At 38.3% G+C, this 14668-nt stretch overlaps 1 protein-coding gene across 4 annotated transcripts in view; it reads left to right on the forward strand.

Moving 5' to 3' along the window:
* Trit1 (tRNA isopentenyltransferase 1) overlaps window positions 1-14668 on the forward strand; it is a 49707-nt gene that overhangs the window by 21356 nt on the left and 13683 nt on the right. For 3 of the 4 annotated variants that reach the window (XM_046469133.2, XM_058570861.1, XM_046469134.2), the window contains 2 exons: window positions 8882-9022; window positions 14452-14550. In XM_046469133.2, the coding sequence (XP_046325089.1) occupies window positions 8882-9022; window positions 14452-14550 (240 nt within the window). Of the gene's footprint in view, window positions 1-5783; window positions 6733-8881; window positions 9023-14451; window positions 14551-14668 lie in introns of those variants that run through there. The other variant, XM_058570862.1, reaches the window with a different exon arrangement.

The following is a 14668-nucleotide window of genomic DNA, read 5'->3' on the forward strand; positions in this document are numbered from 1 at the left end:
CTCTTTTTTATTGTGATCAAATATACATAGGGTTGGAGGTATAGTGTAGCTTGGTGGTAGTGCGTGTGCTTAGCATGTGTAAGGCCCAGGGTTCAATTCCCATCACACACACACACACACACACACACACAAAAAGGTAAAAATGTATACATAAACTTTTACCATTTTTTTTAACCATCAAGTACATTCACATCTATGTATGACCATTACTACCTTCCATCTCCAGTATTTTTTCATCTTCCCAAACTGAAATTCTGTATCTGTTAAACAATAATCTCCATTTCTCCCTCCCTCAAGTCCCCACTAACCATCACTTTCTTTTTTTTTTTTTTGGTGGTGGTGGGGGGAGGGTACCAGGGATTGAACTCAGGGGCACTGAACTACTGAGCCACATCCCTAGCCCTTCTTTGTATTTTATTTAAAGACAGGTCTCACTGAGTTGCTTAGTGCCTTGCCATTGCTGAGGCTGGCTTTGAACTCACGATCTACCTGCCTCAGCTTCCCAAACTGCTGGGATTATAGCCTGCACCACCTCAGTTTCCCAAGCTGCTGTGATTACAGCCTGCATCACCTTGCCCAGCTAACCATCACTTTCTGTCTCAATGAATTTGACCACCGTCTGTACTTCATATAAGTGGAACCATATTCTTGGTACCTCATATTAACTGTCTTTTCGTGACTGGCTTATTTCACATAGCAATAATGACTTTGAGGTTCAATTGTGTTGTAGCATGCATCATAATTTCCTGTCCTTTTTAAGGCTGAATAATATTCCATTATATGGATATATAGCACACTTTCTTTGTCCATTTATCTGTTGATGATACTTGGATTACTTCCACCTTTTGGCTGTTGTGAATATGCTGTTATAAAAATGGATGTGTGGGTTGGGGAGTGTAGCTCTGTGGTAGAATGCTTCCCTAGCAAGCTCGAGATCCTGGGTTCAATCCTCATGAAGGGCAGGACATCGGGGGAGAGATGTATAAATATCTGTTCAACATCCTGCTTTCAGTTCTTTTGGGTTTATGCCAAAAGAATTACCATATTCTGTGTCATGGTAATTTTATTTTTTGTGTTTTGAGGAACTGCCATATTTTTCATAGTGTCTACACTATTTTATTTTTTGTGGTCTGCTAGGCTTTTTGTTTTTTGTTTTGGTACTAGGGACTGAATGCAGGGGTGCTTAACTACTGAGCTACATGCCTGGTCCTTTTTATTTATTATTGTTTATTTTACACAGGGTCTTAGTAAGTTGTTTTGGACCTCACTAAGTTGCTGAGGCTGGCCTCAATTGCAATCCTCTGGTCTCAGCGTCATGAGTCTCTGGGATTATAGGCATGTGCCATCATGTCCTACTCCCCTAGGTTTTATTTGTAGACTGATGAATTTGAACTAGAGAAAATTGAAAAAAAAAAAAAAAAAAAAAAAAGTGGGGGGGGTGGGAGGGTTGGAGGACATGACAGAGCTAGGGGGAAGGTCAGATGGGTGCAGGTCCCTTTGCCAGACCCTGTGGGAGCCCTTTAGGTGGATGAGAGGATACTTGAGGTAGAAAGTGGATGGGGGCAAGTCCAGGAAGAAAGTAGCAGAGCTGTAACTGGGAGAGCTAAGGGTTGGGTGGCAGGACTTGCCTTAACTTAGACCCCTGCAGATCTTAAGCCCTGGGGTCATGGACCAGCTCCATAACTACAGGGAACTTGTGTTGCTGATTCCTACAGCAGGAAGAGGAAGGGATGTTGAATCTCAAAGATCAGCCAGTTATAGGGCACAGATGACAGAGACCATAGCTGCCTCTATACCTGTCTTCGTCAGCTCCAGCACAGACATCTGAAGATCTCAGTCCTCTGTCAGCTTGCACTGGTCAAGATCATAAGTCAAGTCAAAGGATTGTAGTTTTCTTCATGATTGACAGCATGTTCTAGCTGCTGTTCACTTTTATGAAGGTCTTAAGGAAAGTCGGAGGAACTTAGATAACTCCTTCTTCTTCATGATGAGTTCGAAGACAGTGAGGCTGAGAGATTGTTCTCTTTCTTGGAGGTGGTGTTTCATCTTCTGGGGAAGCAGGATCACAAAACTCAGGTTGTGGGAGAGCTGCTTTCTAACCCATTCAACATCATGAGCCTCCTTTGATTTCACGTCAGTGAAATGGACCACAGGATACTTCTTGCTACTCTTCCTGGGCACTTTAATCACAGGTTTTTAAGTGAAAGGACTCCTTCTATCTTTTTGATCTTTTTTTGTTTATTTGTTTTTCCTTCTACTTAGCTCTCATGTAGGCAGCATTGAGAAGGACAAGGCTGTTGTCTGTAGGCCGGACGCCTAGCAGCTGACTGATCTTGTGGTTGGTGTTCTCAGCCACCCAGGGGGGATGGCATTGCTTTCCTTGTTGAGGAATCTCCAGCTGCTGCCATACAGACCCTGAGAGGTGTTCACAGAGGTATCTCCTATGGCCTGGTCTGGGCTATAGTACTGAGAGGCTGAGGTGATACCTTTGGATATGAAGGCCTTCAGGGCCTGGTGGACACAGGAGAACTACTTGTAGGAGAGGATACTCTCCAGGCTTCTCTTGATGCTGTCCCCAGCCTCAAGGAGCACCTGGGAAAGGAGGCTCATGATGTTGGATGGGGAAAAGGCTGGGTTGTTTTCAGCCTTTATCATCTCTGAGAAGGCATGGTAGAGTTTAAGGGAGAATTTATCAAAGCTTCCCTCAGTATGGGTTCTGCTTAATGACTGTCCAAATCAGAACAGTGAGTGTGCTTGGCCTGGGGCAGAATCCCTGTAGTGGGTCGAGTAGGTTCTGTGGGAACTGGGTAGTTGGTTGAATGTGTTATTGAGTGAAAGACTAAGTGGTAGATTCATCAGTGGTACTAGCTATTACTTTGGTTGTTGAATTGGTTGTCAAATGGGTTGTTAGCCAGATAGGAGACTTCATGATGTGTTGATATCTTCCTTCAAAATACTTTTTCCTTTCTTCTTGTATGCTCTCTGGATCCCTAGAGTTCTGGTGGTGTTTGGATTTGAGGTGGCTTTATTTCCAGCCAGCAGCTACAGCAGGAGGATCAGCAGGATCAGCCTAGAGGCCATCTGGGCATTGACGTCGGCTACAACCTGCAGAGCCAGCCAGCATTGGAGCCTGCCCATAGGGAGCTAGCCCAGAGCTTGGAAGCTCAGGAGGCTTCTACCCCATTCTGAGAGCTGCACCATTGTAAATTCCCAGCATCAGTATACAAGGATTCTGATTTCTTTGCATTCTTGTCAACATTTGTTATTTCTATTTTTTTCTTCCCCACCCACTTTTTATATCTTGTGGTGCTGGAGATTAAACCAAGCTTCGTTCATTTTAGACAAGCACTCTACCACTGAGCTATACCCCCAACCCCATTGAATTTATCAGATAGACATCATGATGAACACATCTAAGATTTTTTTTGGGGGGTGTACTGGGGATTAAATCCAAAGGTGCTTAACTACTGAGCCACATTCCCAGCTGGTTTTTTATTTTATTTTGAGACAGGGTTTCCCTAAGTTGCTTAGGGCTTCACTAAGTTGCTTAGGGCTTCTAAGTTGTTGAGGCTAACTTTGAACTTGTGATCCTCCTGCCTCAGCCTCCTTAGCTGCTGGGATTACAGGCATGTGCCGTCACACCTGGCTCAAGACTTTTTTAAAATTGTAGATGGACATAATATCTTTTATTTATTCACTTTTATGTGGTGCTGAGGATCGAACCCAGTGCCTCACACATGCTAGGCAAGCACTCTACCACTGAGCTACAGCCCCAGCCCTTGGGTCAAGACTTTTTAAAGAAACTTTTTGTTGTGAAAATTTCCCAACACATTAAAAAAAAAAAAAAAACAGAGCAAATATTAGGTTGAACTTCTACATAGCCATCACCTAGCTTCAGTAATTAGGAACATTTGGCTAATCTTATTCAGTTTTAGTTGCTTTCCTCTCCCCATTCTTGGAGTGCACATCCCTAGTCACATAATTATGTTTAGGTTTTTGACAGTAATGGCACAAGATTATATTGCCCAGTGACAGTATAGCCATCATAGTTGTGCAAGTATATTCTCTGATATTTCCACAAAGATGAAATCTCCTGACAATACATTTCTCAGAGTTTAAGTGGTATGTGACTGTATTTTTATTTTATTTTTTATTGTAGAGGGACAGCATGCTTTTATTTTATTTATTTATTTTTATGCAGTGCTAAGGATCAAACCCAGTGTCTCTCGTGCTAGGCAAGTGTTCTGCCACTGAGCTACAGCTCCAGCCCATGACTGTATTTTCATTTTTATACATTCCCATTTTTTAAAAAGTGGTATTGGGGATTAGACCCAAGGCTTCAAACATGTTAAAGAAGTGTTCTACCACTGAGCTGTATCCTCAGCCTTTTTAATTTTGTTTTGAGTCAGGATCTTGCTAAATTATATAGGCTCGCTTGAAATTGCGATTCTCCTGACTCAGCCCCTGAATGAGTAGCTGGTGTCATAGGCATGTGCACTGAGCTTGGCTTTATATATTCTTTAATATGCTATATACCTCTAAAAGTTAAGGACTCTATTTACATTTTGCAGTTCTGGGGAGCTCTACACTCATCATGCATGAGTCCTTTAAAGTTAAGGATATATATAACCATAGGACCATATTATACCTAAAAATTAATAATAATTCTTTTTCTTTCCTTTTTTCCCCCTGTATGCTATTTTACTGGGAGTTACTGCGCTACGTCTTTTAATGTAGCTCCTTTTAATTTAATTATGTTGCTTATGTTAGACAAGCACTCTTAACTGAGTTATACCCCTTAACCCTGTTAATTTCTTACTTTGAGAAAGGGTCTGGCCAAATTGCTGAGGCTGGCCTTGAACTTGTGATCCTTCTGCCTTAGCCTCCCAAGTAGCTGGTATTATAGGTGTTCATCACTGTGCCTGGTAACAATAATTCTTCATCATCAGATATCTCGTCAGTATTACGCATATTTTTATGTCCTATCCCTTTTAATCTGGTGTTGAGGGAACAAAGAGTTAAACATCACTTAATGATGGCAATTTACTTTAGTAATAAAGTTTTTTTTTATTATATGAGTTACAGTTTTAAAATTTTTAACTTTTAAGAGTAAGGGCTGGGGTTGTGGCTTGGTGGTAGAAGACTTATATGTGTGAGGCACTGGGTTCAATTCTCAGCACCACATATAAATAAAGGAATAAAAATAAAATTTCATCAAAAATTAAAAAAAAAAAGAGCTTATACTCTTCTTTCTTTAAATCCTTAGTACTCTCTTTTTTCCCCCTGTTATTTGTTGGCATTTCTGTGTACTCTAAACAGTGTAACAGGCCACTTCAATTAGTAACAAAAAAAGCCTAATTCTGGGATCGCCTTCTGTTAGAATTACTAGTATGTGTGTGTATGTTTAAACTCAATGTCTTTTTTTGTTTTTGCTGGGGATTTAACCCAGGGGTACTTTACCACTGAGGTACATCCTCAGCATTTTTAGTTTTTTATTTTGAGATGGGGTCTTTTTAAAAATTTTTTTGGAACTGGGGATTGAACCCAGGGGCACTCAACCACTGAGCATATCCTCTGCCCTTTTAATATTTTATTTAGAAACAGGGTCTTGCTGAGTTGCTCAGGGCCTTGCTAGGTTGAGGCTGGCTTTGAACTTGCAATCCTTCTGCCTCCTGATTACAGGGTGGGATTACAGGTGCGCGCCACCACATCTAGCTGAGACAGTGTCTTGCTAAATTGCTTAGGCTGGCCTTGAACTTGTAATCCTCCTGCCTCAGCCTCTTATATCACTGGGATGAAAGGCATGCTCCACTATGCCTGGCTAGACTCAACATTTTAAGAGCCTTTAAAAAATATACCTAAAGGCAGATCACAAGATGATAGTTTAGCTAGTTATCTTGGGTCTCTGGTAGAATGTGCTATATAGATGTTTATAGTTAGTTTACCATTTTGGAGAGATGGGTAATTGAACATTTGTAACTATATGTTTCCTTAACATTAATCTTAGTATGAAAAATGAGAATCCTTTTAACTGTGACATTCTTACCAGCATTAGAAATCCTCTGTTGGCAAAATCGAGTTGTTGCTGTGTAAGCTCTTTAACATTGTATCATGTGGAAGTCTGAGCCACAGCAGAGCCAACGACTGTGGGAGAAGAGAGAGGGAGAACACAATTATTAACTTTTCCCCCTTTGTTTTTTTTAAATTTGCACAGTGGAAGACACTGGTGTGTAATACACCCTACAACACTTTATAGTGACAGAAGGACATCTTTCTTGTTCAAATAGGCAGAAAACAATACCCTATGATTTAAGAGTCCATCACATGTAAGAATGCAGTTCTCTCATATAAGAATGCAGTTCTATTATCAGGCATAGGTTGAATGAGAGAAAAAGTCAGCTGATACTTCTTCTAGGACTGGTTGTTTTTTGTTTGTTTTTCTTTTTTTTTTAATATTTATTTTTTTAGATGTAGTTGGACACAATGCCTTTATTTTATTTATCTATCTATCTATCTATCTATTTATCTATTTATTTATGTGGTGCTGAGGATCGAACCAGGGCCTCGCACAAGCCAGATGAGTGCTCTACCACTGAGCCACAACCCCAGCCCTTTTGTTTGTTTTTCTTTTTAGAATTTTTTAATATTTATTTTTTTAGTTTTCGGCGGACAAAACATCTTTTTTGTTTGTATGTGGTGCTGAGGATCGAACCCGGGCCACACGCATGACAGGTGAGCGCGCTTCTGCTTAAGCCACATCCCCAGACCTTTTGTTTGTTTTTCTATGTGCCATTTTACTATTTCACAGTTTTACTACCTTGAAGATAGCTTATATCATGGCTGGTTAAGTAACCTTAGTAACTAAGAGTGCACAGGCTTCATAGTGTTAAATAATGACACTAAAAGTATCTCCCTTTCTCCTGTTATTATTGTGATAGTAGTAATGGAGTGAGTGATAGTAATACAGGTAGTTAATATAATGACCCTCTCATATTACTTACAGTGTACCAGGCAAAAACTAAGTGCATTTTACATGAATTAATTTATTTAATCCTCACAGCAATCCTATGATATAGATATTATTATCTCCATTTTACTGATGAGGGATTGAGGTTCAAAGATGTTAGTAACTGAGTACTCCAGGAACAAATAACTAGTAAATGGCAGAGCTAGAAATTGATCTGAGGCAGCCTGGCGCCAGGGTTCTTCCTCCTAACCATAACACTGTACTACACTTATTTGACACCCATGTAAGTAAAGGGAAACGTGAGATAAAAAATGCTTTTAACATCTTTGTGGGCTCTGTGGAACTTATTATTTGTTCATTCAGTGCTCCACATAGAATCAGTGATTACAGAGAGAACATTTAATCCCTAAGCATTCATTCCTGTTTTCAAACTAGTATTTTCAGATCTGTTCTCCATCAGAGACCTTGCATTTAGACAAAGTACACTTGAACTTTTTAGTTGAATTGGCAGATCAAGAGCTTACAGACAGGATATTGCCTTTGAGTATTTAGACTGTATGCGCTGACCCCCTGAAGCAGTAATTTGGATAGATCACAATGTTTCCACAAGAGTACAGTAGTCTTAGGGGTTCTGACTTTAAAGTATATACATGTACATATATATATTTTAAATGTTTTTTAGTTGTTGGTTGACTTTTATTTTCTTATTTATATGTGTTGCTGAGAATTGAATCCAATGCCTTATACATGCTAGGCAAGCACTCTACTGCTGAGCTACAACTCTAGCCCCTATATGTGTATATTTTATTATTTATCTTTGTAGATAGGCCACTTCTCTACAAAATGGAACCAATCTTATACAAATTCCAAAAACTTTTTAGAGCCATTTAATAAATCCAAAAAATATCTGAGCATCCTGAAGTTAGAATTATGAACAATGAAAATGTTACCTTTCTGGAGGCTTGTGGTAAATAGAATAAATAAAACAACCTACTCGATTCTGTTTTCTTTCTTTCTCTCTTCCTTCTTTCTCCCTCCCCTTCCCTCTTCTTCCCTTCCCTCCTTCTTTTTCTTTTGGTACCAGGATTGAACCCCCAGGGGCACTTATCCCCTGAGCCACATCCCTAGCTCAGGGCCTTGCTAAGTTGCTGAGGCTAGCTTTGAACTTGATGATCCTCCCATGAGCCAGTATGCCTGGCAACCCACTCATTTTTAAATGTATAAAGTTTAGGCTTAGAAAACCTATTTCTTTTTTTGTACCAGGGATTGAATCCAGGGGTGCTTAATATTTGAGTCATATTCCCAGCCCTTTTATATTTTATTTTGTGATAGTGTCATACTAAGTTGCTTTGGGCCTCACTAAGTTGCTGAGGCTGGATTTGAACTCATGTTCCAACTGCCTCAGCCTCCCAAGTTGCTGGGCTTACAGGCGTGTGCCACCACACCCAGCAGAGAATCTCTTTTTTCTTTTTTTTAAATGGTTGAAAATTTTAGTGTCTTTTAAACTTATGTTCAAAAATGGGATACTTAAGTCCTATGGAGACACATTACAATTTATATTATGTTCTTGGGTTCCTGTCAGCCTCTCAGTAAATCTCCGCTCTTATACCTAAGGAGAACCTTTTTTTCCAATCTTGCAGAATCAGTTCTTACTTGGTCACTAATTTACATATCCTTTTTATCTTTAAGTCTGAGCTAACAACTACTATTTGATAAGAAAACTAATGCTCTGTTTTCTTCTTTCATTGACTTAGGCTTTGTGGATATGACTGTGCTCTTAGATACAGGGTAGACCTGGTACTTTGGGTCAGTCAGCTGTTCATCTGGAGGGAGGAATAGATAACCATTCCCACCCATTAAACGTGCGTTTTATGAAGGCAGATGACTTTCTCACATTAATTTTCTTTCCCTTAGGTCTATGAAGGGCTAGATATCATCACCAACAAGGTTTCTGCCCAAGAGCAGAGAATCTGCCAGCACCATATGATCAGCTTCGTGGATCCTCTTGTGACCAATTACACAGTGGTGGACTTCAGGAACAAAGCAACTGCTCTGATATCCTTAAGGAAAAACATCTACTAGGCTTGGAGGGTGCAAAGAAGTCTAAGCCAAGAAAGAGCTTTTCTTTTGGTGGCAGTTTCTTCCAAGCAGGCACACCCAAGACCTCACTATCAGTAGTTAATGTCACAGATCTGTATGGATTGAAAGATAAAGTGCTATTGCTCCTCAGAGTCTTATCCTTAGACTGTACCATCAGCATCCATTTGGAAATGGTTAGAAATGCAGAATCTTTGGTTTTATTCTATACCTACTATATCAGTATTTGCATTATAAAGAGGTCCAGGTAACTCTTAATAAGAATTAGTACATTAAAATTTGAGAAAAATTGTTTTAATGATAAGAACACTGATTTAGGAATCAGAAAATGTATGTTCTAGTTCTAAAACTACCTCTTTTGACTGCCTGAACTTTATTGGGTGAAGTTTACTTAACTCCCACGAGCTTTAGTTTTTGTATACCCTTTAAGTGGGGATACAAAATTATAAATTAATTTTGTATTATAATGAGGTGAAAATTAAAATTTCAAAGGGATTATGGAGTAGGGGAGGACTGGAAAAAAATAGTTCTGGATAAAACAGAAAATTTTGAAAAAAAATATGAGGAGACTATATTTTAAAACAAGACTGCTTTTAACATTTGAACTGTCAGATATTAAATCATATTAGAAAAGCATAATAATTATAATAGCATGGAATTTATATAATACTAGATAAATTTATGCCACAGAATAGAAAATCCGTTTGCAGATTCAAATGAATGTATATATTTATCTTACAATCAAGGTGTCATTTCAGAACAATAAAGAAATAATGAGGTAGTTAATAATTGTTCCTGGAAATTAATTGTTTTGGAAAAAAATAAAGTCATGTCCTAGCTGGGCATGGAGGCTCACACCTGTAATCCCAGCTATTCAGGAAGCTGAGGCAGGAGGATTGCAAGTTCAAGGCTAGTATGGGCAACTTAGCCAGACCTTGTCTCAAAAGGAAGAGTTGGAGATGTAGTTCAGTGTTAAGATACCTTGGGTTCAATCCCCAGTACCAGAAAATACATAAATATATGAATAAATAGATAAATAAATAAGGCTTGGGACATAGTTCAGTGCTAGGGCACCCCTGAATTCAATCCCCAGTACCACAAAACAAGTCAGGTCCTCATTACATGTGGTGCTTTACATGTGATATAATAAGTTCCAGATAAATTTTCAAGTTAAATGTAGGTATTTATGATGAAACTTTGAAACAAATGGGAATATATACAATTGATTTGAGTAGTTAAATGATTTAAAAGAAGGGAAGGGCTTCGTTGATACATTAAAAAGAAAATAGCTAGTTTAAATATGTGAATTAAACCTTTGTATTAATGAGAATGTATATCAACCAGACATATAGGTGTATGCCCTTGAAAAACTCTTGACACAAGTATATCAGAAGGTATTTGGTAAATTTTATTATATCAGTATTGCACTTAATAGCAAAAACAATAAATACCCAAATTCCCATTTATAGAAGAATGTATAAAATTTACTTTACTCACTCATATGAGCTACGTACTTTAAAAGAGTGAAATTTAATAAATTGCAGCTACATGTATCAATCAACATGAAAGAATCTCAGAAACAATATAAATGTGGAAATCACAGAAGGATACATGTCTCTTTCTGTCATTGCATGATACTATAAAGGTTACAAAATAAGCAAATTAACCAATACATACATATCAGGAATACATACATACCAGTACTAATATAAGAAAAGTGAGGGATGATGAAAAACAAACTAAAAAAACAGAGCAATTCAAAATGTTGATTCCCTTTGAGAGAAGTAGAGGTTGGGATGGGAATGAATATATAGGAGACTTCAAAGGAATTGGGAGTACTCCATTTCTTACATTGGGTTTGTCAGTGTTTTATTACTAGACTTCATAATTTATATGTGTTACATATATTCTTTTGTATGTATGGAACATTTTATAGTTCAAAAAGAAGGAAAATAGCTCACTACAAACATAATTTAAAAACAGATCACGCCAGGCATGGTGGTGCATGCCTGTAATCCCAGCAGTTTGGGAGATTGAGGCAGGAGGACTATAAATTCAAAGCCAGCCTTAGCAATTTAGCAACGTCCTAGGCAACTTAGTGAGATCTTGTCTCAAAATAAAAAGGGCTGGGGATGTGGCTCAGCAGTAAAGTGCCCATGGGTTCAATCCCTGGTACAAAAAAGAAAAAAAGAACAGACTGTAAACCTAGGGGAAAATAATTGTAACACAGAAAAGGTTATAATACACATATTTTAATTCCCATCATATATATATATATATATATATATATATATATATATATATATATAATTCACAAAGGAAGAAATACAAATAGTGATAAACATGAAAAAGGTTTACCCTTGCTGTTAACCAGGGGCATGCAAATCAAATAATGAGGCTTTTTTTTTTTTTTTTGCCAATCAAATGGGCAGAGATTAGAATGCAGATAATAATTCCTGCTCTACCTACTTCACAAGGCTATTATATCAGATGAGATGATGTACATGAAAGCTGGTTACAAATTAATACATTACCAAATGTAAGTTTTTGCTATAAGACAGTTTGGTTTTTTCAGAAAGAACTGATACAAAATGAAGAGCTAATTAAGATTTTTAAAGGACTTAGAACCAACAGGTGAAGACTTCATTAGATCACTTTTAGGCTAGATTTATGAATTTTGGTAAATGCCTCAATTCAGAACATCAGACTGAAAGTACCTTAAAAAAAGTCAGTCTTTTGGTTTTGTTTGTGATAGGGTCTCATTGTGTTGCCCAGACTAGCCTCAACTCTTGGGCTCAAGTGATCCTCTTGGCCTCAGCCTCCCGAATAGCTGGAAGCTACCCCAACCTACAACCCTCTGGCTCAGTCAGTCTTTTTTTTTTTTTAATTGACTTTCTTTTTTAAATACATGACAGTGGAATCCATTACAATTCTTATTACACATACAGAGCACAATTTTTCATATCTCTGTATATAATTCACACCAATTCATGTCTTCATACATGTACTTTGGATAATGATGTTCATCACCTTTCACCGTCATGCTAACCCCCTGCCCCCTCCCATCCCCTCCCACCCCTCTGCCCTATCTAGAGTTTATCTATTCCTCCCATGTTCCCCCTCCCTACCCTATTATGAGTCAGTCACTTTATACCAGAAAAAACATTTGGCATTTGTTTTTTTGGGGATTGGTTAACTTCACTTAGCATTATCTTCTCCAGCTCCATTCATTTACCTGCAAATGCCATGATTTTATTTTCTTTTATTGCTGAGTAATATTCCATTCGGTCAGTCTTCTTTTTTTGATGTGCTGGGGATCCAGACAGGTCCTAGGCAGGTATTCTACCTCTATCTTCAGTCAGCCTTCTTAATTTGACAGGTGAATGTTCCGAGGCCCTGAGAGAAGAGTTTTGTCCAAATTACAGTAGTTTCATGACTTAGGCAGACAAGTTAACCCTTTTCCCACCTAATACTTTCAATTACATCTCCTTCCTTCTTTTCTGTTCTCTCCCCTTCTGGAGTCTCATCAGTTTCTCCCTTTCTTTTCTTTGTTCCCTTTCCCTTATATATTATATAATTGAAGTTTTATTTTACTCCGTTATTTTTGTTGTTGTTGTTAGTAGTAGTAGTAGTAGTAGTAGTAGTAGTAGTAGTAGTAATAGTAGTACTAGGGATTGAACCCAGGGGTGCTTTACCATTGAGGTACATCACCAGCTCTTTTTATTTTTTGAGACATGGTCTCAATAAGTTGCTGAGGCTGGCCTTGAACTTTTAATCCTCCTGCCTCAGCCTTTTGTAGCTGGGATTACAGGTGTGGACTGCTGCCCCTGCCTTTACTCTGTAATTATATGTTCCCTATACTTAAAAGGAGAATAGAGAATTTGTTTTTCTTTTTAGAAAAATAAAGGGTTGGGGTATAGCTTGATGGTAGAGTGCTTGCCTAACATGTGTGAGGCCCTGGACTTGATCTCCAGCACTGCAAAAAAATAAAAATAAAATAAATAGTGTTTTTTTTTTCCTTGTGATCCTTGATTGATAATCTTTCTTCCCACTCCATCCCAGCTCACCCCAATATCTGTCTTCCTGTCAGTCTATCTCTGTCTCTGTCTCTCTTTCCCCCACCTCCCCCTCTCTTTCCCTCTCCCCATCCCTCTTTTTTTCCTTTACTAGAAATTGAACCCAGGTGTCCTCTTCCACTGAGCTATGCCCCCAGCCCTTTTTATTTTTGAGATAGGATCTTGCCAAGTTGCTGAGGCTGGTATTGAACTTGCAGTCCTTTTGCTTCATCCTCCCAAATTGCTGGGATTTTAGGTGTGTGCTACTGTGCCTTGCCTCCCCAACATTTTAAGGATTAGTTGGCTTCTGTAAAAAGAGATTATCTATTTCTGTGCCCACAATTGGCTAGAAAAGGGAAGCAATGTGTACGTGATTCCTTATCTGGATACTAAAAGTCTATTTTTTATTATATTATTTTCAGAATAATTTATTCTCAGAATAATAATTCTCAGAATCTGTTAAAGCAGATAATTATCTGTTCAACAGAAATTTTTAAAAGAATCCAAAGTAGCAGGGATATAAAAACAATAATGACTAATGTAATTTGACTGCTTACTATTTTTCAGGCATTGTAGCAGCTTTATATACGTATATTATTATATATGTTCATAAGAACTCATGAGGACTTTACAGAGGGGAAACCTGAAGTTCAATGTTGAGAACTTGCCCAAGAACTGGAATCTGAAGGTTGATGTCTGTTTATTTGTTTCAGTTTATCTGGTGAGGTCTCGAGTGGCTAAAATGTTCATTGCTATCACATAATAGTAAAAACATGCTAAGAACTATGGCTTAGAGAAACCAGAAACCAGGTTATATTTTTTCTTAGAAGGCAGAAGTCTCACACTGAATGTCACCTTGGTGGCTTCCTGAGCAGGTTCCACTATAAAGTGGAAGGAAAGAGAACTGGAAGGAATTACCATCATGCATTTGTATCTGGTTTATGCAAGTACCTCCAGAGCTAATTGGAAATTATTCTGAACTTACAGGAAATGTTCCAGGCTGGTATCAATTCATTTTGGTTTCTACCTCTGCAGACAAATATGCTTTCTTGCTAATACTCCCTTTACCAAGTGAGTCAGACTTCTCTCTCTTCTCTCTTTTTTTCAAACAGTACTGGGGATTGAACCCAGGTATATTCAACCACTGAGCTACATCCCCAGTCCTTTTTATTTTTCGTTTTGAGACAGGTCTTTGCTAAGTTGCCAAGGCTGGTCTTGAACTTGCAATCCTTCTGCCTCAGCCTCCCAGTAACTAGAATTACAGGTGTGCACTGCACCTGGCAGGATTCTCTTCTTAATATTAAATATCATGATGTCTTTCTTAATGTTCACATTGAAGATATATTTGCTCGAGACAAAATTCCTATTGTCGTGGGAGGAACCAATTATTACATTGAGTCTCTGCTCTGGAAAGTTCTTGTTAATACCAAGGTATGTTTAGTTCACTTGTAACTCACTGAGGAAATGAGTTCCTCAGCTAGTTTTAGTGGGAAGAAAGTTGACTCTTGCTTATTTCTTGTACTCAACAACTGTAATTTTCCTACTTAAT

The sequence above is a fragment of the Marmota monax genome, unplaced genomic scaffold (genome assembly GCF_021218885.2).
Source record: "Marmota monax isolate L192 unplaced genomic scaffold, Marmota_monax_Labrador192_F-V1.1 WCK01_AAM20220418_F8-fsc00008, whole genome shotgun sequence".
Classification (NCBI taxonomy): Eukaryota; Metazoa; Chordata; class Mammalia; order Rodentia; family Sciuridae; genus Marmota; species Marmota monax.